Source organism: Tursiops truncatus, chromosome 4 (assembly GCF_011762595.2).
Source record: "Tursiops truncatus isolate mTurTru1 chromosome 4, mTurTru1.mat.Y, whole genome shotgun sequence".
In the NCBI taxonomy this organism is placed as follows: domain Eukaryota; kingdom Metazoa; phylum Chordata; class Mammalia; order Artiodactyla; family Delphinidae; genus Tursiops; species Tursiops truncatus.
In genome coordinates, this window is record NC_047037.1 from 34183124 (window position 1) to 34208728 (window position 25605).

Sequence of the window (25605 nt, forward strand, 5' to 3'; positions counted from 1 at the left end):
GTTTGGATCAGATTATAAGATATATAAAATTTTTCAAAACTGTTTGTAAGTTAGACATTTAGATCCAAGGCAATAGTTTTGAAATGTTTAGTGTATTGAACATCAGTTGCCAGTTACCACTTTGAGCAATGAGAAGCCTCAGTTAAATAACTTTCACATATTTTAAAATCATCATTGTTCCAGATCACAGCCTGCATCTGAATGTACTTAATGTATGTTTTTTACACAGTTCCCATTCCAGACATCATTGCTTACATAATTACATGATAACAACAATGAAAAAATGACAGTTGAGACTCTGCCTAACATCTGTTTTATTTTTCCACTTAGCACACTTTTCCTAACATCTGTTTTTCTTTTGACCAGACACAAACAACACAGCATGATTCTTGTTCCCATCAACACACCTGGAGTAGAAGTAATAAGGCCCTTGTCTGTTTTTGGCTACCTGGGTAAGTACTCAGTCAACCTGTCCTTGTATTTGCAAGCAGGAGGACTAGAATATGCAGTAACACTGAAGGGACTAAATAGCATTTTTTTTTAAATATTTATTTATTTGGCTGCATCAGGTCTTAGTTGTGGCACACAGGATCTTCATTGCGGCATGTGGGATCTTTCGTTGCAGTGGGCAGGCTCTCTAGTTGTGGTGCGCAGGCTCTAGAGAGCGCAGGCTTAGTAGTTGCGGCACGTGGGCTTAGTTGCCCCGCAGCATGTGGGATCTTAGTTCCCTGACCAGGGATCAAACCCATGTCCCCTGCATTGGAAGGTGGATTCTTAACCACTGGACCACCAGGGAAGTCCCCAGATAGCATTTTAATGCACAAGATGGGTTTTTAGAAATTTTTTGACGCTTAATAAAAATACGAGTGGAGTTCAGAATAGAACAAATAAAAAGAGAGGTGGTGCAGCATTCTACCACGTTTTGTTTGCTTTTGGGAAAGGGCAGACTAGTATTCAAGGAATAATGACTCTGTCTGCCAGTCTTCTCTTCATCATCCAGGAGAATAGATTAATGAAATACACCTGGAAAATTAAATCTAGGTAACCCATAGTAACATTCATTTTTGTTTTCAAGTTTAGCTTTCTTAGTCAATCAACCTCAAGAGCTATTAATAAGCAATGGGTTTTGACTGATTTGAATGCAAAACTTTTCCTTCCTTCTGTCCTTGGGTGGAATTTCTAAGAAGCAAGGATACTTTTGCTCAGGCTCACGTTCACTGTTTCCTTGCCAATCAGGTTGCTCACTCAGCAAGTATTTGTTGAGTGCTGAGCACCGTTCCAGGTACTTAAAATACATTAGTGAACACAGTAGACCAAGATCTCTGCCCTTGTGGAGCTTACATGCTGGGGGAAGGAGACAGAGAATAAATACAAACATGTAAATAAGAAGTTATATAGCTGTCAGCCAGTGATAAATGTTATGAAAAAGTTTACTGAACTTCAGGTTTTGTGGTGATGCTGGCTTTCTGTTTATTGTTGAAAGTGGCTAATGAAAATACTCAAGTAGTGGATATAAGACTTGCAGTTTTATGGAACATTTGGCATCATCACTTTCTGTAGGCTGCAGCTGGAGAATGCACCCACAGGTTAAGTGTGTTGGCAAACATGAAAAGATGCCCAACAACACTGATTATTAGAGAAAAGCAAATCAAAACTACAATGAGGTATCACCTCACACTTGTCAGAATGGCCACCATCAAAATATCTACAAACAGTAAATGCTGGAGAGGGTGTGGAGCAAAGGGAACCCCTCCTGCACTGTCGGTGGGAATGTAAATTGATACAGCCACTATGGAGAACAGTATGGAGGTTGCTTAAAAAACTAAAACTACAACTACCATATGACACAGCAATCCCAATCCTGGGCATATACTCTGAGAAAACCATAATTCAAAAAGACACATGCACCCCAGTGTTCATTGCAGCACTATTTACAATAGCCAGGACATGGAAGCAACCTAAATTTCCATCAACAGATGAATGGATAAAAAAGATGTGGTACATATATACAATGGAATATTACTCAGTCATAAAAAGGAATGAAATTGGGTCATTTGTAGAGATGTGGATGGACCTAGAGAGTGTCATACAGAGTGAAGTAAGTCAGAAAAACAAATATTGTATATTAATGCATATATGTGGAATCTAGAAAAATGGTATAGATGATCTTATTTGCAAAGCAGAAATGGAGACACAGACATAGAGAACAAATGTATGGATACCAAGGGAGGGGGGAGGAGGGAGGGGGGAGGAATTGGGAGATTGGGATTGACACATATACACTATTGATACTATGTATAAAATAGACAACTAATGAGAACATATTGTATAGCCCAGGGAACTCTGCTTAATGCACGTGATAACCTAAGTGGCAAGGAAATCCAAAAAAGAGGGGATATGTGTAGCTGATTAATTTTGCTGTACAGTAGAAACTAATACAACATTGTAAAGCAATTATACTCCAATACAAATTAACTAAAAAAAAAAAGGATTGAATTATAAAGAAAAGAAAAGTGTTGGCAAGATGGGGATAAACAAGCTCACTGTGCATGGGAAGTCACTGGGTTGCAGAGCAACAGCCTGAAAGACCACCAAAATGAGTTTATAATGTTGGTTGGCTACGGATACCCTCCATTGTAGAGCCTATGTTTGAAATTTCAGTATGACAATTTCACCAGCACCTCTCCAACTCCCTGTGCCAAGGCCAAAGGAAACAGTGTGGACATAATTGATTATTAATATCTATTCTGACTGGGAAAGGGTGTGGAGTTAGCATGAGATTATCTGAAGAATTTGGCAGGGAGGAGGGGTGATATAAAGACAAAATGTGAATGTGTTCCCAATCTCAGTCACATGCCAGCATTTTCAAGAGGCAAACACACAGTGAACAAGCCTAGACTGGGAGCAAACATACCTGAAGGCCCAGCCTCAGCTTTGTCTCTAATGCTGAACCTGCTCTGTCCCTTCAAGCAGGTTCTTCACATCATCAGGCATTGGTTTCCACAATGGTCAAATCAGAAATTTAAATTACTTTATTCACTTTCAATTTTTGAACCATTGGAACTTTTCTTTTCCGAGCAGAATTTTCTTTGGAAGCCCATATATAAAAAATTTCAAAGAAGAAGCAATAATAAAACAATAATAAAATAGTCTGATCGGAGCTGTGGAGCCGTCTTCCTTTTTCATAGCTCTACAACTTCAGAGAATGAGTTCAGAAACCTCTTGATGAAATGATATCTAAAATCTCTTAAAATTTCTAAAACAGTTGATAAGTTTTCTGGCCTACACAGTGCTGGGGGTTCAGGGCTCTGGTCTACCTAGGAATGTATGACATTATGGCCTTTAAATTCCACTATCTTTGAGTAATTATATTTCAATAGATTAATTATCTGTGACTGTTTTATGGTCAATTCATTTTGCTTTTGAAAATTTTATTCTCTATTTTATAGACAATTTCCATGGAGGACATTTTGAGATCCATTTTAATCAAGTGCGAGTTCCTGCCACCAATCTAATACTAGGTGAGATAAGTTTGGAAAAATGATTCTCTATTATTTTGTTTTAAAATATTTTCAGGTCTAAATCTGGAAAAGATACGAAGTATACCATAATTTAGATACTTTCGCCTCTTATTTACTCCATTTATAAAGGAAAATTTTTTCCTTTGGTGGATTTTCTTCATGGAATAATAAGGTTTTATTTAAGTATTTGATGTGGTGTCACATCAGTTGAAAACACAGCTAAATACAAAAATTATACAATTCAGAGCAACACACTTTTTCCTAAAACGTGATCTTCAAGCCTCTACTTGTTTTACTAAAACCTCAGTACTTTCTGAATTCAAGTCATATACACAGTAGAAGCATAAATAACTTTGAATACTGTATGCCTAGAATGGCTCCATCTTCTTGCTTGTTGGAATCCTACTCAACCTTCAGGGAACACCTCTGATGCCACCTCTTTCAGGAAGGTTCTTGTATTCCTCATCTCATCCACTCAACAAGCCCCTGATCCTGCCAGGCCCTAAGGTTACCATGATGAAGAGACAGCATCTCTCTCCTTTGCCTTTCTTGTCCCTCTCCATATCCCTTATCCCTAGCATCCTTGCCCCTCTTCTAGGTTCTAAACTCGGGTCTGTGTCTTATCTACATTTGTAACCATTGCAGCACTAACAAAACAACTTATGCAGAGTAGGTACTCAAAAGACAGTTCTTAAATTTGATCCAAGTTTTTCATGATGGTGGTTTAAAATACATAGAAATCAAAGTTCCATAAAGGTATAGTGAACCTTATTACAGAACTGACTTTTTTCCTACTGGAATGCCATTTTTATTGAGGGCATCTCATTAGTTTCTCAGGATTTGTGTAAATAACAAAAGAAATAGGCTGTGGTCATGTTATCCTTTCTTTCTCACAGGTGAAGGTAGGGGATTTGAAATTGCCCAAGGCCGCCTTGGACCTGGCAGAATCCACCACTGTATGAGAACAATAGGTTTGGCTGAACGTGCTTTGCAGATCATGTGTGAACGGGCAAAACAAAGGGTGGCCTTTAAGAAGAAACTGTATTCACATGTAAGGATAATTACTTATTTGAATTTATTGTAGCCCAATGTACTACACTAACCTTGAACCAAAACAGCATTACTTGGTCAGCAAGAGATTTCCTCTGCATAAACAAGGAGAAAATATGTTTTCCACAAAACATATTTATGTCTGAATTTAAATATAGTCTGACCAGAGGTAGTTATCTTTGTGAACGATTAAATAACTCTTTAAGTGCTTCAACACCTCAGCACACAGAGTGTGGACAATTCCTTCAACTTTCCCAGACTCTCGTTCTCTAGAGAACCTCGTACAGTAGCCTTCTGTACTAGTGTCTAGCCCTCTGTACTAGCCCTCTGTACATGTCCACTACTACTAGCCCTCCAGTAGTAGTGGACATGAGAGGGCTGTTGTAAGGAGGAAGGAAGCCTTGTCCTTTGGCTTTCTGGAAGGAATTAGGACAGATAAATGGAGAGATATAGGAAAATAGCCTAAAACTCAGTGAAATAAGAGAGAGATAAAAATGAAATGGACTGCTTTAAAAAGAAGTGAGATTCCTGTCAATGGAGAAATGCAAGTAGAAATGGGATCAGCATTTGGTGGGATGTTCATGATATTTTGAATTCTCATCTCTAAATTATGTACTACTGAGTCTGTTGTTTACAAAGTACAGTAAACAATATAGTTACATCTGGGCACTACAATCCAAATTAGACAATATTTATCAAGAGAAAAAGAGACGGTACTTCCCTGGTAGCGCAGTGGTTAAGAATCTGCATGCCAATGCAGGGGACACAAATTCGAACCCTGGTCCGGGAAGATCCCACATGCCATGGAGCAACTAAGCCCGTGTGCCACAACTACTGAGCCTGCGTTCTAGAGCCCACAAGCCACAGCTACTGAGCCTGTGAGCCACAACTACTGAAGCCCACGCACCTAGAGCCTGTGCTCTAAAACAAGAAAAGCCACTGCAATGAGAAGCCTGTGCGCTACAATGAAGAGTAGCCCCCACTCGCTGCAACTAGAGAAAAATCCGCACACAGCAACGAAGACCCAATGCAACTAAAAATAAATAATTGAATAAATTTATTTTTTTAAAAAAAGAGGAAAAGACGCTATCATTTCAGACTTCCTTCCTTATAAGAAATGTTGAAGGGAGCTTTTAAGCTGAAATAGAAAACTTTTTAAGAGAAATGAGATATCCAAATCATCTCCCCAAAAGCCCTTGTAAATTTTAAGGAGGCAAGAAAAATTATTATTAAATATTTAATACTTATGATTGCTAGCATGTAGTGTTAGGTCAAACTTGTAGTAATAAAATTGTGTTCTAGAGAACCTTGCTAGTCATGTTTGCCGGACATGTGTATTTTAGTACATTTTATAAGATTGTCACAAATGTACTTTACAGCCCCTTGTAAGGTACATTTGTGACAATCATAAAAATTTTGCAGTATATTTTTTACCTTGAATTCCTATAGGCCATGTTTGCTTTTTTATGAAATATTATTCAGCATATCTATGATTTAGTTGTAACATTGTTCTTATGGAAAAATAACAGCCTGCTTTATGGCACATACCTAGGAATAATTTGTGGAAGAACCCCTTTAGTTAACTTTGAGAGCAAGTGTTCAGCTGTTAGATGGGCACTATTGGAAGAGGTAAGAAGATGTGAATGTTTGAGGCCATGGACACAACTCCACAATGCTGCTGGAGTAGGAGCTAAAGAGTTGCTCATGGCATCAACTGTCACTTCTTACACTTTTCTCTTTTCAAGATTGCCTGGGAGGAGCTTCAAGATGGCAGAAGAGTAAGACATGGAGGTCACCTTCCTCCCCACAGATATATCAGAAATACATCTACATGTGGAACAACTTCTACAGAACACCTACTAATGCTGGCAGAAGACCTCAGACCTCCCAAAAGGCCAAAAACTCCCCACGTACCTGGGTAGGGCAAAAGAAAAAAGAAAAAACAGAGACAAAAAAATAGGGACAGGACCTGCACCAGTGGGAGGGAGCTGTGAAGGAGGAAAGGTTTCCACACACTAGCAAGCCCCTTCGCGGGTGGAGACTGCAGGTGTCAGAAGAGGAATCTTCGGAGCCACAGAGGAGAGTGCAGCCACAGGGGTGCAGAGGGCAAAGCGGAGAGATTCCCGCACGGAGGATCGGTGCCGATCAGCACTCACCAGCCCGAGAGGTTTGACTGCTCACCCGCCGGGGCGGGCAGGGCTGGGAGCTGAGGCTCGGGCTTCGGAGGTCAGATCCCAGGGAGAGGACTGGGGTTCGCTGCGTGAACACAGCCTGAAGGGGCTAGTGCACCACAGCTAGCCAGGAGGGAGTCCAGGAAAAAGTCTGGAGCTGCCGAAGAGGCAAGAGACATTTTCTTGCCTCTTTGTTTCACGGTGCACGAGGAGAGGGGATTAAGACCACCGACTAAATGAGCTCCAGAAACAGGTGCATCAGCACAGACACCAGGGATGGGCATGAGATGCTAAGGCTGCTGCTGCCACCACCAAGAAGCCTGTGAGCAAGCACAGGTCACTATCCACACCTCCCCTCCCGGGAGCCTGTGCAGCCCGCCACTGCCAGGGTCCCGTAATCCAGGGACAACTTCCCAGGAGAACACATGGCGCACCTCAGGCTGTTGCAACATCACACCAGCCTCTGCCGCCGCAGGCTCACCCTGTGTTCCGTACCCCTCCCTCCCCCCGGCCTGCGTGAGCCAGAGCCCCCTAATCAGCTGCCCCTTTAACCCCATCCTGTCTAAGCAAAGAACAGTTGCCCTCAGGTGACCTACATGCAGAGGCGGGGCAAAATCCAAAGGTGAACCCCAGGAGCTGTGCGAACAAAGAAGAGAAAGGGAAATCTCTCCCAGCAGCCTCAGGAGCAGCGGATTAAATCTCCACAATCAACTTGATGTACCCTGCATCTCTGGAATTCCTGAATAGACAATGAATCATCCCAAAATTGAGGGGTGGACTTTGGGAGCAATGATATATATATTTTTTTTCCCCTTTTCTCTTTTTGGGAGTGTGTATGTATATGTTTCTGTGTGTGATTTTGTCTGTATATCTTTGCTTTTACCATTTGTCCTAGGGTTCTATCTGTCCGGGTTTTGGGTTTTTTTTTTTTTTTCACTATAGTTTTTAGTGCTTGTTATCATTGGTGGCTCTGTTTTTAGGTTTGGTTGCTCTCTTCTTTCTTTTTTTATTTTTATTACTTAAATTTTTTTTTATTTTCAATAATTATTTTTTATTTTATTATTTTATTTATTTATTTTCCTTTTTTCTCCCTTTTACTCTGAGCCATGTGGATGACAGGATCTTGCTGCTCCAACCGGGTGTCAGACCTGTGCCTCTGAGGTGGGAGAGCCGAATTCAGGACATTGGTCCACTAGAGACCTCCCAGCTCCATGTAATATCAAATGGTGAAAATCTCCCAGAGATCTCCATCTCAGCGCCAAGACCCAACTCCACTCAACAACCAGCAAGCTACAGTGTTGGACACCCTATGCCAAACAACTAGCAAGACAGGAACAAAACCCTACCAATTAGCAGAGAGGCTGCCTAAAATCATGATAAGGTCACAGACACCACAAAACACACCACCAGAGGCAGACCTGCCCACCAGAAAGACAAGATCCACCCTCATCCACCAGAACACAGCCAGTAGTCCCCTCCAACAGGAGCCTGACACAACCCACTGAACCAACCTTGGCCACTGGGGGCAGACAGCAAAAGCAACAGGAACTACGAACCTGCAGCCTGTGAAAAGGACACCCCCAAACCCAGTAAGTTAAGCAAAATGAGAAGACAGAGAAATACATAGCAGATTAAGGAGCAAGGTAAAAACCCACCAGACCAAACAAATGAAGAGGAAATAGGCAGTCTACGTGAAAAACAATTCAGAATAATGATAGTAAAGATGATCCAAAATCTTGGAAATGGAATGGAGAAAATACAAGAAACATTTAACAAGGATCTAGAAGAACCTAAGAGCAAACAATGATGAACAACACAATAAATGAAATTTAAAATTCTCTAGAAGGACTCAATAGCAGAATAACTGAGGCAAAAGAATGGCTAAGTGACCTGGAAGATAATATAATGGAAATAACTACTGCAGAGCCAAATAAAGAAAAAAGAATGAAAAGAATTGAGGTCAGTCTCAGAGACCTCTGGGACAACATTAAACGCACCAACATTTGAATTATAGGGGTCCCAGAAGGAGAAGAGAAAAAGAAAGGGACTGAGAAAATATTTGAAGAGATTATAGTTGAAAATTCCCTAATATGGGAAAGGAAATAGTTAATCAAGTCCAGGAAGCACAGAGAGTCCCATACAGGATAAATCCAAGGAGAAATACACCAAGACACATATTAATCAAACTGTCAAAAATTAAATACAAAGAAAGCATAATAAAAGCAGCAAGGGAAAAACAACAAATAACATACAATGGAATCCCCATAAGGTTAACAGCTGATACTTCAGCAGAAACTCTGCAAGCCAGAAGGGAGTGGCAGTACATATTTAAAGTGATAAAAAGGAAAAACCTACAACCAAGATTACTCTACCCAGCAAGGATCTCATTCAGATTCAAAGGAGAACCTTTACTGACAAGCAAAAGCTAACATAACTCAGCACCACCAAACCAGCTTTATAACAAATGCTACAGGAACTTCTCTAGGCAGGAAACTCAAGAGAAGGAAAAGACCTACAATAACAAACCCAAAACAATTAAGAAAATGGGAATAGGAACATATATATCAATAATTACTTTAAATGTAAATGGATTAAATGCTCCAAACAAAAGCCCTACACTGGCTGAAAGGATACAAAAACAAAACCCTTATATATGCTGTCTACAAGAGACCCACTTCAGATCTAGGGACACATACAGACTGAAAGTGAGGGGATGGAAAAAGGTATTCCATGCAAATGAAAATCAACAGAAAGCTGGAGTAGCAATCCTCATATCAGACAAAATAGACTTTAAAATAAAGACTATTAGAAGAGACAAAGAAGGACACTACATAATGATCAAGAGATCAATCCAAGAAGAAGATATAACAATTGTAAATATTTATGCACCCAACATAGGAGCACCTCAATACATAAGACAAATACTAACAGCCATAAAAGAGGAAATCGACAGTAACACAATCATAGTAGGGGACTTTAACACCCCACTTTCACCAATGGACAGATCATCCAAGATTAAAATAAATAAGGAAACAAGCTTTAAATGATACATTAAACAAGATGCACTTAATTGATATTTATAGGACATTCCATCCAAAAACAACAGAACACACTTTCTTCTCAGCTTCTCATGGAATTTTCTCCAGGATGGATCATATTTGGGTCACAAATCAAGCCTCAGGTAATTTAAGAAAATTGAAATCATATCAAGTATCTTTTCCTACTACAACATTATGAGACTAGATATCAATTACAGGAAAAAAGCTGTAAAAAATACAACACATGGAGGCTAAACAATACACTACTTAATAACCAAGAGATCACTGAAAAAATCAGACAGGAAATCAAAAAATACCTAGAAACAAATGAAAATGAAAACAGATGACCCAAAACCTATGCAATGCAGCAAAAGCAGTTCTAAGAGGGAAGTTTATAGCAATACAATCCTATCTTCAAAAACAAGAAACACCTCAAATAAACAACCTAACCTTACACCTAAAGCAATTAGAGAAAGAAGAACAAAAAAACCCCAAAGTTAGCAGAAGGAAAGAAATCATAAATATCAGATCAGAAATAAATGAAGGAAACAATAGCAAAGATCAATAAAACTCAAAGCTGGTTCTTTGAGAAGATATACAAAATTGATAAACCATTAGCCAGACTCATCAAGAAAAAGAGGGAGAGGACTCAAATCAATAAAATTAGAAATGAAAAAGGAGAAGTAACTGCTGAAACTGCAGAGATACAAAGGATCATAAGTGATTACTACAATCAACTCTATGCCAAAAAATGGACAACCTGGAAGAAATGGACAAATTCTTAGAAAAGCACAACCTTCTGAGATTGAACCAGGAAGAAATAGAAAATATAAATAGAAAAATCACAAGCACTGAAATTTAAACTGTGATTAAAAGTCTTCCAACAAACAAAAACCCAGGATCAGATGGCTTCACAGGCGAATTCTATCAAACATTTAGAGAAGAGCTAACACCTTTCTTTCTCAAACTCTTCCAAACTATAGCAGAGGGATGAACACTCCCAAACTCATTCTACGAGGCCACCATCACCCTGATACCAAAACCAGACAGATGTCACAAAGAAAGAAAACTACAGGCCAATATCACTGATGAACATAGATGCAAAAACCCTCAACAAAATACTAGCAAACAGACTTCAACAGCACATTAAAAGGATCATACACCATGATCAAGTGGGGTTTATCCCAGGAATGCAAGGATTCTTCAATATATGCAAATCATTCAATGTGATACACCATATTAACAAATTGAAGAAGAAAAACCATATGATAATCTCAATAGATGCAGAAAAAGCTTTGGAAAAAATTCAACACCCATTTATGATAAAAACCCTCCAGGAAGTAGGCATAGAGACAACTTACCTCAGCATAATAAAGGCCATATATAACAAACCCACAGCCGACATCATCCTCAATGGTGAAAAACTGAAACCATTTACACTAAGATCAGGAACAAGACAAGGTTGCCCACCCTCACCACTATTATTCAACATTGTTTTGGAAGTTTTAGCCACAGCAATCAGAGAAGAAAAGGAAATAGAAGGAATCCAAATCGTAAAAGAAGTAAAGCTGTCACTGTTTGCAGATGACATGATGCTATACATAGAGAATCCTAAAGATGTTACCAGAAAATTACTAGAGCTAATCAATGAATCTGGTAAAGTAGCGGGATACAAAATGAATGCACGGAAATCTCTTGCATTCCTATACACTAATGATGAAAAAATCTGAAAGTGAAATTAAGGAAACACTTCCATTTACCATTGCAACAAAAAGAATAAAATACCTAGGAATAGGGCTTCCCTGGTTGCGCAGTGGTTGAGAATCCACCTGCCGATGCAGGGGACACAGGTTTGTGCCCCGGTCCAGGAAGATCCCACATGCTGCGGAGCAGCTAGGCCCATGAGCCATGGCCACTGAGCCTGCGCGTCCGGAGCCTGTGCTCCACAACGGGAGAGGCCACAACAGTGAGAGGCCCATGTACCTAAAAAAAAAAAAAAAACACCTAGGAATAAACCTACCTAGGAGACAAAAGAGCTGTATGCAGAAAAATATAAGACACTGATGAAAGAAATTAAAGATGATACAAATAGATGGAGAGATATACCATGTTCTTGGATTGGAAGAATCAGCATTGTGAAAATGACTATACTACCCAAAGCAATCTATAGATTCAATGCAATCCCTATCAAACAGGCATTTTTCACAGAACTAGAACAAAAAATTTCACAATTTTTATGGAAACACAAAGGACCCTGAATAGCCAAAGCAATCTTGAGTAAGAAAAACAGAGCTGGAGGAATCAGGCTCCCTGACTTCAGATTATACTACAAAGCTACAGGAATCAAGACAGTATGGTCTGGCACAAAAACAAACATAGATCAATGGAACAGGATCCAAAGCCCAGAGATAAACCCATGCACATATGGTCACCTTATTTTTGATAAATGAAGCAAGATTATTCAATGGAGAAAAGACAGCCTCTTCAATAAGTGGTGCTGGGAAAACTGGACAGCTACATGTAAAAGAATGAAATTAGGACACTCCTTAACACCACACACAAAGATAAACTCAAAATGGATTAAAGACCTAAATATAAGGCCAGACACTATAAAACTCTTAGAGGAAAACATAGGCAGAACACTCTATGACATAAATCACAGCAAGATCCTTTCTGACCCACCTCCTAGAAAAATGGAAATAAAAACAAAACTAAACAAATGGTACTTAATGAAACTTAAAAGCTTTTGCACAGCAAAGGAAATCGTAAGATGAAAAGACAACCCTCGGAATGGGAGAAAATATTTGGAAATGAAGCAACTGACAAAGGATTAACCTCCAATTTTAGAAGCAGCTCGTGCAACTCAGTATGAAAAAAACAACCCCATCCAAAAATTGGCAGAAGACCTAAATAGACATTTCTCCAAAGAAGACATACAGATGGCCAAGAAGCTCATTAAAAGCTGCTCAACATCACTAATTATTAGAGAAATGCAAATCAAAACTACAGTGAGGTATCACCTCACACCAGTTAGAATGGGCGTCATCAGAAAATCTAGAAACAGCAAATGCTGGAGAGGGTGTGGAGAAAAGGGAACCCTCTGGCCCTGTTGGTGGGAATGTAAATTGATGCAGCCACTATGGAGAACAGTATGGAGGTTCCTCAAAGAACTAAAAATAGAATTATCATATGATCCAGCATTCCCACTACTGGGCATATACCCAGAGGAAACCATAATTCGAAAAGACAGATGCATCCCAATGTTCGTTGCAGTACTGTTTACAGTAGGCAGGTAATGGAAACAACCTAAATGCCCATCGACAGACAAATGGATAAAGAAGATGTGGTACATATATACAATGGAATATTACTCAGCCATAAAAAGGAATGAAATTGGGTCATTTGTTGAGACGTGAATGGATCTAGAGACTGTCACACAGAGTGAAGTAAGTCAGAAAGAGAAAAACAAATATCGTGTATTAACACACATATGTGGAACCTAGAAAAATGGTACAGATGAACTGGTTTTCAGGGCAGAAATTGAGACACAGACGTACAGAACAAATGTATGGACATGAAGGCGGAAAGTGGCAGGGTTTGGGGGTGGAGGGGTGATGAATTTGGTGATTGGGATTGACATGTATACACTGATATGTATAAAATGGATGACTAATAAGAACCTGCTGTATAAAAAAATAAGTAAAATTCAAAAAAAAATAATACAGAGAGAAACCTTGTACCTTTGACCCAGTTTCCCCCAGTTGCAACATCTTATCAAACTATAATACATTATCAGAACCAAGATATTGTCATCAATATAGTCAAGATACAGAACATTTCCATTACCACAGAGAGCCCTCATGTTGTCATTTTATAGCTGCACCCATTTCACTCTCACCCCTCCTTCCTCCTTAACTCCTGGCAACCACTAATCTGTTCTTCATCTTTATAATTTTGTCATTTCAGAAAAGAAATTATACAGTATTTAAACTTTTGGGGTTGTTTTCTTTCATTCAGCATAATTCTTTGGAGATTTATCCAGGTTATATGTATTAGTAGCTGGCTTCTTTTTATTGCTGAGTAGTATTCCTTGGTGTGGATTATCACAGTTTAACTATTCACCTGTTGAGGGATATTTGGGTTTTTTTCAGTTTTGAGCTGTTACAAATAAAGCTGCTATAAACATTCAAGTATAGGTTTTAGCATAAACTTAAGACTTTATTTCTCTGGTATAAATGCCTAAAAATGCAGTTGCTGGGTCATGTGGTAGTTGCATGTTTAGTTTTTTAAGAAACCACCAAACTGTCTTCCAGAATGACTATGCCATTTTTCATTCTCACCAGCTGTGTATGAGTGATCCAGTTTCTTAGTAGAACATTATGTATAATGTTGGCTGCAGATTTTTGGAGATGTTCTTTGTTAAGTTGAATTACCCTCTATAACTAGTTTTCTGAGAGTTTTTATCATGAATGAATGTTGAATTTTGTCAAATGATTTTTCTGCATTAATTTGTATGACCATGTGATTTTTTTTCAGTTTGTTAATATGATGGAGTACATTGATCGATTTTCAATACTAAACTACCTTTGCATCCTTAGAATAAACCCTACTTTGTCATTATGTATAATTCTTTTTATTTTTTTTGAAAGTTTTATTTATTTTTAAAATTTACTATTTATTTATTTATTTTGGCTGCGCCAGGTCTTAGTTGTGGCATGCGTGATCTTTAGTTGCAGCATGTGGACTCTCTTAGTTGTGGCACGTGGGTTCTTAGTTGAAGCATGCAGACTTCTTAGTTGTGGCATGCGAACTCCTAGTTGCTGCATGCATGCATGCGGGATCTAGTTCCCCGACCAGGGATTGATCATGGGCCCCCTGCAATGGGAGCACAGAGTCTAACCCACTGGCCCACCAGGGAAGTCCCGAGAGTTATGTTTTACTTGGTGGAAATTTTTAGGACTTCAAGCCTGAGAGACAGCATCTCAAGTAACCCTGAGAGAACTGTTCCTAGGAGGGAGCCAGGATATATAGGAGTTTTGCAACAAAGGGCAGGTAGTCTGAACATCAAAAGATTATTGTTAATTAAAGAAAACCAGATTGTCTAGATTTATGTTAATTCTTCTTTAGACATTTGGTAGAGTTCTCCAATGAAACCATTTGGGCCTGGAGATTTGGTCTGGGGGTAGTTTTTAATTTACAGTTCAGTTTCCTTAATAGTTATAGGGTTATTCACATTATCAATTTTATATTGAATGAATTGTGGTAGTTTGTATTTTTTGAGGAAGTGATCCATTTTGTCTAAGCTGTCAATTTTATGTGTTTAGAGTTGTTCATAATATTCTCCTGTTATCCTATTGATGTCTGCAGGGTCTTCAGTGATACCCTGTTTCATTACTGAAATTAGTTATTTGTACCTTCCTTTTCCTTTGTCTGTCTTGTTAGAGGTCTGTCAATTTTACTGGTCTTTTCAAAGAATATATATTAATTATTAATATATAAAATTATACAATATAATAATTGATATGACTTAACATTAACAAGATCTTTGTTTCATTGATTTTCTCTTTTTTTTGTTTTGTTTTCAATTTTATTGATTTCTGCTATTTATCATATCTTTTCTTTTGCTTTCTTCAGACTTATTTTGCTCTTTTTTTTCTAGGTTCTTGGTGCGGTAGCAAGGAGTATTGATGTGAGACATTTCCTCTTTTCTAATCTATGTGTTTAGTGCTGTAAATTTTCCTCTCAACACTGCTTTACCTGTATTCCACAAATTTTTATGTATTGTATTTTCATATTAATCCCATCAGTGTATTTTTCAATTTTCCTTGAGATTCTCTTTTTTAAATTTTTTAATTAATTAATTTGTTTATTTTAATGCTATTCTTTAAAAAAAAATTTTTGGTCTGTTTTCTCTCTGTGGTTCAGATTGGGCAATTGCTATTGTCCTGTCTTCCAGTTCATTGATTTGTCCCTTTGTTCCCTCCATTCTGCTGTTGAGCCCATCCACTGAGCTTTTTATTTAAATGGTTATATTTTTCAGTTACAAAATATCCATTTTTTTCTTCTTTATTTCTTCTTAGTAATTTCATTACTAAGACTTAAGTTCCTTTGCTGAGGCTTTCTGTTTTCTCATTAGTTTCAGTTGTGTTTCTATTTACTGATTGAAGCATTTTTATCATAGTTGCTTTAAAATCTTTGTCAGAAATTATAACATTTCTGTTATCTCAGAGTTGTCATCATCATAAATTTTGAAACTTCCTGGGTTTTGGCATGACAAATGATTTTTTTGTTAAAACCTAGACATTTTCATATTATGTTATGAGATTCTGGATCTTATTTAAACTTTCTATTTTAGCTGGGTTTCTCTGACACTGCTCTGTTAGAGGAAGGGGTTGCACCTCATTACTGCCAGGCAGAGGTAGGTAGAAGTACAGCTTCCCACTCAGCCTCCACTGATAGCTGAGGAAAGGGGTGCATTCTCATCACTGAGTGGTCCCCAATGACATCATAGAGGGGTGGGAACTTGTTCCTGGTGTTGCTCCTTACTTGACACTCTCTGTCTGATACCACCCTGGCAAGGGTGTTGAGGTACCTCATCTCAGCACTCACAAGGGTGGAAGTCTGTGCTGGCATGAGTAGGAGTGGGGCCAGTGCTTTTTTTTTTTTAGTATTGGCTTGGGTAGAGTGGTTATTCTCTAAGTTTTCTGTCTTTCTAGCTGCCCCTTCCCAATCCTTCAGCTAAAGACAGTATTTGTTGAGGCTGTTCTTCGTTTGATTTTTGTCTGTGCTCCTTGGTATTTCCAGGTTGCTGGCTTCTTCAGCTCCAAGTCTGGGATATATGAGACAAAGAGGAAACGGAGGGAACTTACTACCATGTTGTTCTTCTGTTCCCAAAGTCCCTGGCCAGTCTGGCTTCTTCTCTCTACCTTTCAGAGTCTTCTTGTGTTTGTTCTATGGATGATACCCAAGATTTTAGTTGTACTTTGCAGGAGGAATAGGGAAACATACATCTATTCCCTCTTCCTGGAAATAGAAGTCTTTGGAAATACCAATTTCATAATTTGTGCAAGTATTCTATAAACCACAATGTGGAGTTCTCTGGGAAAACCTGAACTGGAGAATAGGGACTGGTGCTGAAGCTGAGGTAGAATCTGCTCCACTCTAGATCTGGGGCTTAGGAAACACACACTCAGGCATGTATACAGAGCACATAAATTTAGCAACTTAGATGAAATGGATCAATTCCTCAAAAGCCACAAAATACCAAAACTCACTGAATGTGAAATAGATAACCTGAATGGTTCTACAACTATTAAAGAAGCTGAATACACAGTTTAAAATATCCTGAGAAAAGAAATCTTCAGGCCCAAATGGTTTCACTGGTAAATTCTGCTAAACAGTTAAAGAAGAAATAACACAAATTCTACACAATCTCTTCCAGAAAAACGAAGAGGAGGAAGCACGTGCCAACTCATTTATGAGACCAGAATTACACTAATCCAAAACCAGACAAGAACAAACTACAGACCAGTATAGATGCAAAAACCTAGCAAATATAATCCAGCAATATGTAAAAAGGACAACCAAGTGAGGTTTATCCCAGGAATGCAAGGCTGATTCATATTCGAATATCAATCATTAAGAAAATTAATCATTGTAATGTGCCATATTAACAGCCTAGAAAAGAAAAACCACATGATCATATCGATTGATAGAAAAAGGCACTTGACAAAATTCAGCATCTATTCATGATAAAACTCTCAGCATACTAGAGATAGAAAGGAATTTATTTAACCTGAAACAGAGCATCTAAAAATTCTACAGCCAACATCATACTTAATAATGAAAGACTGAATGTTTTCATTCCCAAGATTGGGAACAAAGCAAGGATGTTTACTCTCACCACTGCTCTTTTTTTTTTTTTTTAACACTTTTAAAATGTTTATTTATTTATTTATTTATTTTTAGCTGTGTTGGGTCTTCATTGCTGCATGCAGGCTTTCTCTAGTTGGGGCGAGCAGGGGCTACTCTTCATTGCAGTGCACGGACTTCTCATTGCGGTGGCTTCTCTTGTTGTGGAGCATGGGCTCTAGGTGCGCAAGCTTCAGTAGTTGTGGCACATGGGCTCCGTAGTTGTGGCTCACAGGCTCTAGAGCATAAGCTCAGTAGTTTTGGCACACAGACTTAGTTGCTCAGCGTCATGTGGGATCTTCCCAGACCAGGGCTCGAACACATGTCCCCTGCATTGGCAGGTAGATTCTTAACCACTGTGCCACCAGGGAAGTCCCATCACCACTGCTCTTTATCATCATAGAGGAAGTCTTAGCCATTGTGGTGAGACAAGAAAAAGAAATAAAGTGCATAGTTGGGGGAAAAAATAAATAAAGCTGCCCCTCTTTGTAAACATGATTGTGTAGAAAATCCTTAGAAATCTACCAAACAAATCAAAACAATCCTCCTAGAACTAATAATAAGTGACTTTAGCAAAGTCATAGGATTGAATCAACACATAAAATTAATTTTATTTCTGTATACTAGCAGTGAACAATTGGAAGCTGAAATTTTTTAAATACCATTTACAATAGACTAAGAAAGGAAATAGGTACAAATCTAACCAAACATGTATAGAATCTAGATGCTAAAAATTATAAAAGTGTAAAAGAAACCAAAAGGAGCCTAAATAAATACAGAGAAATACTGTGTTCATGGATTGGAAGGCTAACATAGTAAAGATGTCAGCTATTCTCAAATTGATCTATAGATTTAATGTAATTCCAATCAGAATCCCAGCAGAACATTTTTGTAGATATAAGCAAGTTGATCCTAGAATTTATATGGAAATACAGAGAAACTAAAATAATAAAACAGTTTGAAAAAGAAGAGTAAAGTTGGAGGAATCACAGTATCTGATTGAAGACTTACCATAAGCTACGACAATCAAGACAGTGTGGTATAAGGAGAGACACATAGGTCTTTGGAACAGAATAGCAGGTCTAGAAACAGACTCATAAAAACATTGGTCAATTGACTTTTTTATATAGGTGAAAATATCACGAAGATAAAAGTCTCCTGACCTGGTATTAGGCAAAATGTTCTTAGACATGCACCAAAAACATGACACATAAGGGAAAAATTGACAAATTGTACTTCATTAAAATTGAACACTTTGGCACTATGAAAGTCACTATTAAGAGAATGAAAAAAGCTATGGACTGGGAGAAAGTATTTGCAAGTTGCCTATCTAACAAATGACTGAATAATGAACTCTAAGCCCAGCTCTCTAAGCCCACTTTAAAAATGGGCAAATGACTTGAACAGACTTGCCACCAAACAGAATTTATAAATGGCAAATAAACACATCAAGCGGTGACCAATATCATCAGCAATTAGGGAAATGCAAATTAAAACCACCATGAGATATCTCACATTGTTAAAATGGCTAAAATTTTAAAATACTGATGATAGCAAGTGCTGATGGTTTGAAGAGTAACTGGAACTCATATACTGCTGGTGGGAATGCAAAATGGTACAGTCACTCTGGAAAACTGACGGCTTCTTACAAGTATTTACCACATGACCTAACAATTCCACTCCTGGTATTTGCTTTAAAAAAGTAAAAAGGTATGTTCACACAGAAACCCATATACAGATATTTACAGAAGTTCTGTTAATAATTCACCAAAAACTGGAAATAACCCAACTGTCCTTCAACAGGTGAATGGAAAAACAAATCGTGTTACATCCCTACAATGGAATACTACTCAGTGATAAAGAGGAATGGACAGTTGATACACAGAACAATTCGGATGAAATTCAAAGGAATTATGCTGAGTGAAGGAAGCCGGCCTCTAAAGAATACATGCTAAATGATTCCATTTATATGACATTCTGGAAAAGGCAACAGTATAATAACTGAGAACCATTCAGTGGTTGCTAGAGGGCAGAAGTAGTGTTAAAAAGGGGCAGCATGAGGGAGTTTTTTGGGGGAGATGAAACTGTTCTGTATCTTGATTGTGGTTATACCAGTATACACGTGTTAAAATTCATAGAACTGTTCACCAAAGAAAAAGTTCATGTTTACTAAATAAATAATAGTGATAACACAACAAAGGATGCTGGACCATTCTAACACTGAAATTATCTTAGGAATTATCTAGATTGTCTATAAGCAGGTCCACCACCTTACATTTAACCAAGTGTCAATGGTAGTGTGCAGTTAGCATTCAGAAGGGCCAGTAAGGAGTGTCTTGGCAATAAGAAAATTGCTCAGTTAGACCATCTTAACTTTAGACACCAGGATATCCAAAATAAATTATTTTTCTTAGCAAATAAAGTTTTTTCTAAAATCCACTAATGTTACCTGCAGCATTCCATGGGTATGTGGCTGGCTGGTTATTTCAAACAAATTAACTCTTCCATTTAAAAATATATAGAGGACTTCCCCGGTGGTGCAGTGGTTAAGAATCTGCCTGCCAATGCAGGGAACATGGGTTCGAGCCCTGGTCTGGGAAGATCCCACATGTCGTGGAGCAACTAATCCCATGCGCCACAACTACTGAGCCTGCGTGCCACAACTACTGAAGCCCGCATGCCTAGAGCCTGTGCTCTGCAACAAGAGAGGCCACCACAATGAGAAGCCCACACACCACAACGAAGAGTAGCCCCCACTCACCGCAACTAGAGAAAGCCCGCATGCAGCAATTAAGACCCAACGCAGCCAAAGATTAAATAAATATATTTATTTAAAATATATAATTAAAATATATAGAGTAAGGCTTGAGAACAGTCCTTGGCGTAGAGGATGTTTTCACCAAACTACCAGTCTGTGTTACATGTGGACCTCAGACACCAGCTTATCTCCTCCTTCTTCTGCTGCCCTTTGCTCCCCTGCAGGAGGTGGTGGCTCACTGGATCGCTGAAAGCCGCATTGCCATTGAGGAGATCCGCTTGTTGACCTTGAAAGCTGCCCATAGCATTGATACTCTGGGCAGCTCTGGTGCTAAGAAGGAGGTGAGGCCCCTTGGACCACCATCTGCCAAGCCTTCTCCGAGAAGTTTGTCCCACTCTTTGGGCATTCCAGGTTTCATGGTGCCTGGAGGGCACTCAGAATATCAGAAGCTTCCATGTGATTTTGGTTTAAAAATTATAAATGTATAATTTATACATTTATACAATCACCCTTGCTAGTTTTCCTTTCACTGGGCTGCTTTAGGGAATGATTTTCAGGATGCAGAATATCTTCAGCTTTCTTGAGATGCAGCAAGAGAAGGCAGAGAAGGTAGGGAAATACCAGACTTCATACTGACTTGGAATTGTACCCGGTATGTTACTTTCTGCTAACCTCTTGACTTGGGCAAAGTATGTGACCTGTCTGCCTATGGCCTAGGGTTCTAGCAAAGACTGACCAAGTTGATACAGAATGCAGAGCACTGTGCTGCCACATAGAAATGTTTCATAGAAGACACCTCTTGTCCCCTGCCTTCTTATGTTTCTGGCTTATTTGGAATAAGAACATGATCGTTTAATTATAAAAGCAATGAAATTGCCAAGGGAAAACTGATTATCGAAGACTTTTTAACTCTTTGTCATCCCTAAGGTGATGAATGTCACTTATCAGTTGCCTGAAATCCTTTTAGAAACAAGACAATACAAGTAATAAATAAGTTAATAAAATGTGATTTGGAAGAGATATCTCTTTCCAGAAGGTCTGTGTTGACTGAAATATGTCCGTTAGCTGCATTAGTGGATCTTTGTTGGCTTTCATCAAAGATTGTGTTTCAGTGGTGTGTGTATGTGGGAAAGTTCCCTTGTTTCTTTTCACAAAGAAAATACAGATTATATCAAATTCTATCACATTGTGTATTGTCTAAGAAAGGAACATTCTTTTTATATCTTGTTTATGTAGATTGCAATGATTAAAGTGGCCGCTCCTCGGGCCGTCTGCAAAATTATTGACCAGGCCATCCAAGTGTGTGGAGGTGCCGGCGTTTCCCATGAATACCCTCTGGCTAACATGTGAGTAGATGTCATTTAATCACCATCTACATTTGATGAGCTTGGAGTTAAAAAAATCTACAGATGGCTTGATACTAATTGTTTATGAGAAAAATAAAAATAGCTAACTTACTTTAAAGCATAATTGAAGGCTAACTGAGGCAATATAGGTATTTTACTATAGAGCTCAGTACCAATAAATAGTTTTATGATTACAATTGTCATTTCACTCATTCATGTTCACTTTTACACTGAGAAGATGCACTGAGGGTTCCTGAGCTGTAAATAACTCATGGGGGTTCACCCTGGAACAGGAAGGAGAGGAGGGGAGCAGAGCAAGGCTTAGGTATGCACTTAGGACACTTTACCACCCACACCCAGAGGCCGTGGCCAGACTGCGGCAGTGCATGCCAGCCACCACCTCATGTCCACATGTGCTTTCTGGGATCAAGAAGGAATACTCTCCACTGCCCATCACCACTGGGCATGGTGCCACCTTCTCTCTCACACTGGAGATAAGAGTCTGGTGCCCCATCAGTTTCCCCCATCAATTTTTAATAAGAAAGAACTAAATATATAGTACTATATATTTATAGTATATAAATGTTATATATTCTTCATGGCCTGTGGATTACCTAAAATATCTCCTAGTTCTAGCAAATACTAGTACCTACAGCAAACCAAGACTGAGATTAAGCCCACTGCACTGTGCCATTTAAGATTCCACTCCCAAGGTGAGGACTTGAAAATGGCATTTCACAAGCCCTTGGGCTGACTTTCCTTGATTTTCCCTGTGCAATTTTTCTTATCACTGCCTTGGCGAGATTTCAAACACTAATAATCTTGGCTTAGAATCAGAGTGACTGATGTTAAAGCATCAGGTTCCTCTTTGCTAAGTCCTGCCATCCCTGCTTTTTGTGTTTTTGCAGGTATGCCCTAACGCGAACTTTGCGCTTAGCAGATGGGCCCGATGAAGTTCACCTCTCGGCAGCTGCAAAAATGGAGCTGTGGGACCAAGCCAGAAGCCTGAGGGCCAAGGTGTAGAATTCATCGGCTCCAGCATTTGTATCTCATTCAGCTTTTGCAGCAGTTTAAGCACAGGATTAATTACTCACTTTGGTAAAGTTTTGAGCATCTGTTTTAATCAATGGGTTTTGTCATTTCAAGGGTCACACTTAAAATTTTATAATTTCAAGGGTTTCAGTGAAAAAGAAATTTCATAGCTGTTGTCATTCAGGCTAACACCTAAGTGTATAGCATTTATTTTTTAAATGCTTCTCTTGTAAAGAAATCATGAAATAAATTGGAGAACTAAAGCATAGTGTAAAAATATTTTCACTTCTTTACTTTCAGGAATTGTTCCACTTAAATAAATATTCAAGGAATATTTAATCACTACTTTGTAAAAAATATTGTGGGATCCCCTTTTTAACATTGGTTTTAGGGGCTGGTTTAACACTTTGTGGTAATGTTTGCACTGGAGAAGGATGGATGACTGATTGGGTCATTTTAGAGTTTGTATTGCTATAAGCCTCTTCATAATTCAACAGGAAGCATTTATACGTAAAATCTGATTGTTACTAGAAGACATGGCATCTTATGAGAAAATATAATTAAGAAAAATTTTAATTATGTATAAAATGTTGATGCTAACAGTGGATAGTTTAACCTACAAGAAAGTTATGCAGTTTTGAGAGGAGATTAAAGACAGTGTTCTCTGAACACCATTCTGTTAATAGCAACACCCTAAGCCAACATCCTTGGGGCACTTTAAGTCAGTGCTGCCAAGGACTGCAGCCCAGGCCATGTTGTAAGTCTTGAGCACCTGAACTGTGGTCAGCATAACTGAGGAACTGAATTTTTGATTTTTTTAAATTTTAATTAATCCAAATATAGATTCTCAACTCAGTTACTGGAAAACTTTTAAGTATGCTTGGAATAACTTGGGTATGTGAATTGTCTTTTGCAAATGTAAATTGTATGAAATCTAAATACAGAGCAAGTATTTTGAATGAAAATTTAACATCCAAATTAAGAAAGTATACAATATATACCAGATTTTGAAGACTCAGTATGAAAAAAAATTAAATGTCTCATTAATACTTTTCTAATATTGATTACATGCTGAAATGGTAATATTTTGGATATATTGAGTTAAATAAAATAGATTATTTAAATTAATTTTACCTGTTTCTTGTTACATTTTTAGTTTGTGGAATTGGAATAGTTACTGGCAAATTTTTTTTTTTTTTTTTTTTTTTTTTTTTGCGGTATGCAGGCCTCTCACTGTTGTGGCCTCCCCCATTGCGGAGCACAGGCTCCGGAGGCACAGGCTCAGTGGCCATGGCTCACAGGCCCAGCCGCTCCACGGCATGTGGGATCCTCCCGGACCGGGGCACGAACCTGCGTCCCCTGAATCGGCAGGCGGACTCTCAACCACTGCGCCACCAGGAAAGCCCGGCAATTTTTTTTTAATTTTCAAATGAAAGTATTTTGAGTTTGGAAAGCTTTAAAACTGTTTTATTAGAAAGCATACACATCACATGAATCTATTGATGCGTAGAGATTATTTCAATCATTATTTAAATGTCATCTTGGAGTGGGGTTGGGCCAGACATTTACAAAGCCCATGTCATGTGGGCTTTGTAAACATTTGCCTTTGAGCCTTAACCTCGCTGCACCTTGTATTTCTTTTTGTACGTTGGGATTAACTTTTAAACCTAGAAGACCCATATCTACTGAGGGCTTGTGTGGGAATCACTGAAGCCATATAGAAGCACTTTGATACTTGTGAACCACAATAAAGTACTTTATAAGGCATCCTTATTTAAAGTGGATAAAATCTTATAACCCAAGCTGGTCAACCTTATTACTAGTTTTAAAAGCTGTGACTTAGGAGAAATCAGGATTGTTTCTGAACAATTAGAATTAAAAGTTATATCTGGTAGTTGTAATTTTGTGATAATTTTTTCCTCTTTGAGAAAAACTGGCTGTGTTGGTGGTTGATTCATTTCAGTTGATCTGTTTTTATCTATGTCTGTCACATCCACAGCCATCCCCCCAATGTGATCCATATTCACCTCTCTCACCTACCTTTAATTTATTCAGATAAAATCATGTTAAAAAAGAGTAGTAAAAGTTGTTGAAACGGAAAATTCCAGTCTCCAAAGGATAAAGTAAGATCAAGGGAACTATGCCTCAGTCACAGTGAGTGAATGACTGTAAACATGGGAGTGGCAGGGCCATTTCTGGGGTCTCCTCAGGTTGTCACTGCGGCTCACTCTGAGCAGTCCACCCAGGACAATCAGCCCGGTTTTGCCAGGAATTTGAACCCACACAGCTGTAAAATGAGAAGTAGCCCTTCAGGGTGACCCCACGCGGGAAGGCAGGAAGAAGGGGAGAGCTCACCAGTCAGGGCTTTACCCAAGATTCGCAGTGTGGGCAGCAGCAGGAGAGGAGGGGCTGTGGCTGCCCGACAGGAAGTCACCATAAAGCTCTACACATAAACAGTCACAGAAGGTGTAGCAGTGCTTATCCAAGGGAGCAGCCAGTTAAGGATCTCTGGGAGTTGACGTTCTAACCTTTTAAGAACACACAAGAGAAATTTCAGCTGATCACGGAAGAGCTGATTTCCTCATCAACCTGTTTACAAGGCTTCCCCCAGGTCCATGTCACTCCAGCTCTTCCCACAACTCTGATCTACTTACATGTTATAGGCATGTGTGCATTTTGTCGAAGAAAATTAAAGTGGGTGACAGCAGCAAAGACCAATAGTAGCATGTAGGTGATTCAATAGATAGGCTGCACAAGGCTTGCAGACAAATACATCTC

The 25605-nt window shown here is 38.7% G+C and overlaps 2 protein-coding genes across 8 annotated transcripts in view; one reads left to right on the top strand and one right to left on the bottom strand.

The window, feature by feature from the left end:
* The window catches only part of ACAD11 (acyl-CoA dehydrogenase family member 11), an 89178-nt gene extending 64457 nt beyond the window's left edge, over positions 1–24721 (top strand). The window contains exons 15-21 of one of the 7 annotated variants that reach the window (XM_019934173.3): positions 367–452; positions 3450–3521; positions 4418–4572; positions 15440–15469; positions 20674–20790; positions 21686–21795; positions 22704–24721. In XM_019934173.3, the coding sequence (XP_019789732.2) occupies positions 367–452; positions 3450–3521; positions 4418–4572; positions 15440–15469; positions 20674–20790; positions 21686–21795; positions 22704–22818 (685 nt within the window). In that variant the 3' untranslated portion in view covers positions 22819–24721. The other 6 variants (XM_019934174.3, XR_012331349.1, XR_012331350.1 and 3 more) reach the window with 6 other exon arrangements.
* Positions 1–25605, bottom strand: part of ACKR4 (atypical chemokine receptor 4) — a 45922-nt gene that overhangs the window by 14344 nt on the left and 5973 nt on the right. The gene's annotated exons all lie outside the window — the stretch shown is intronic.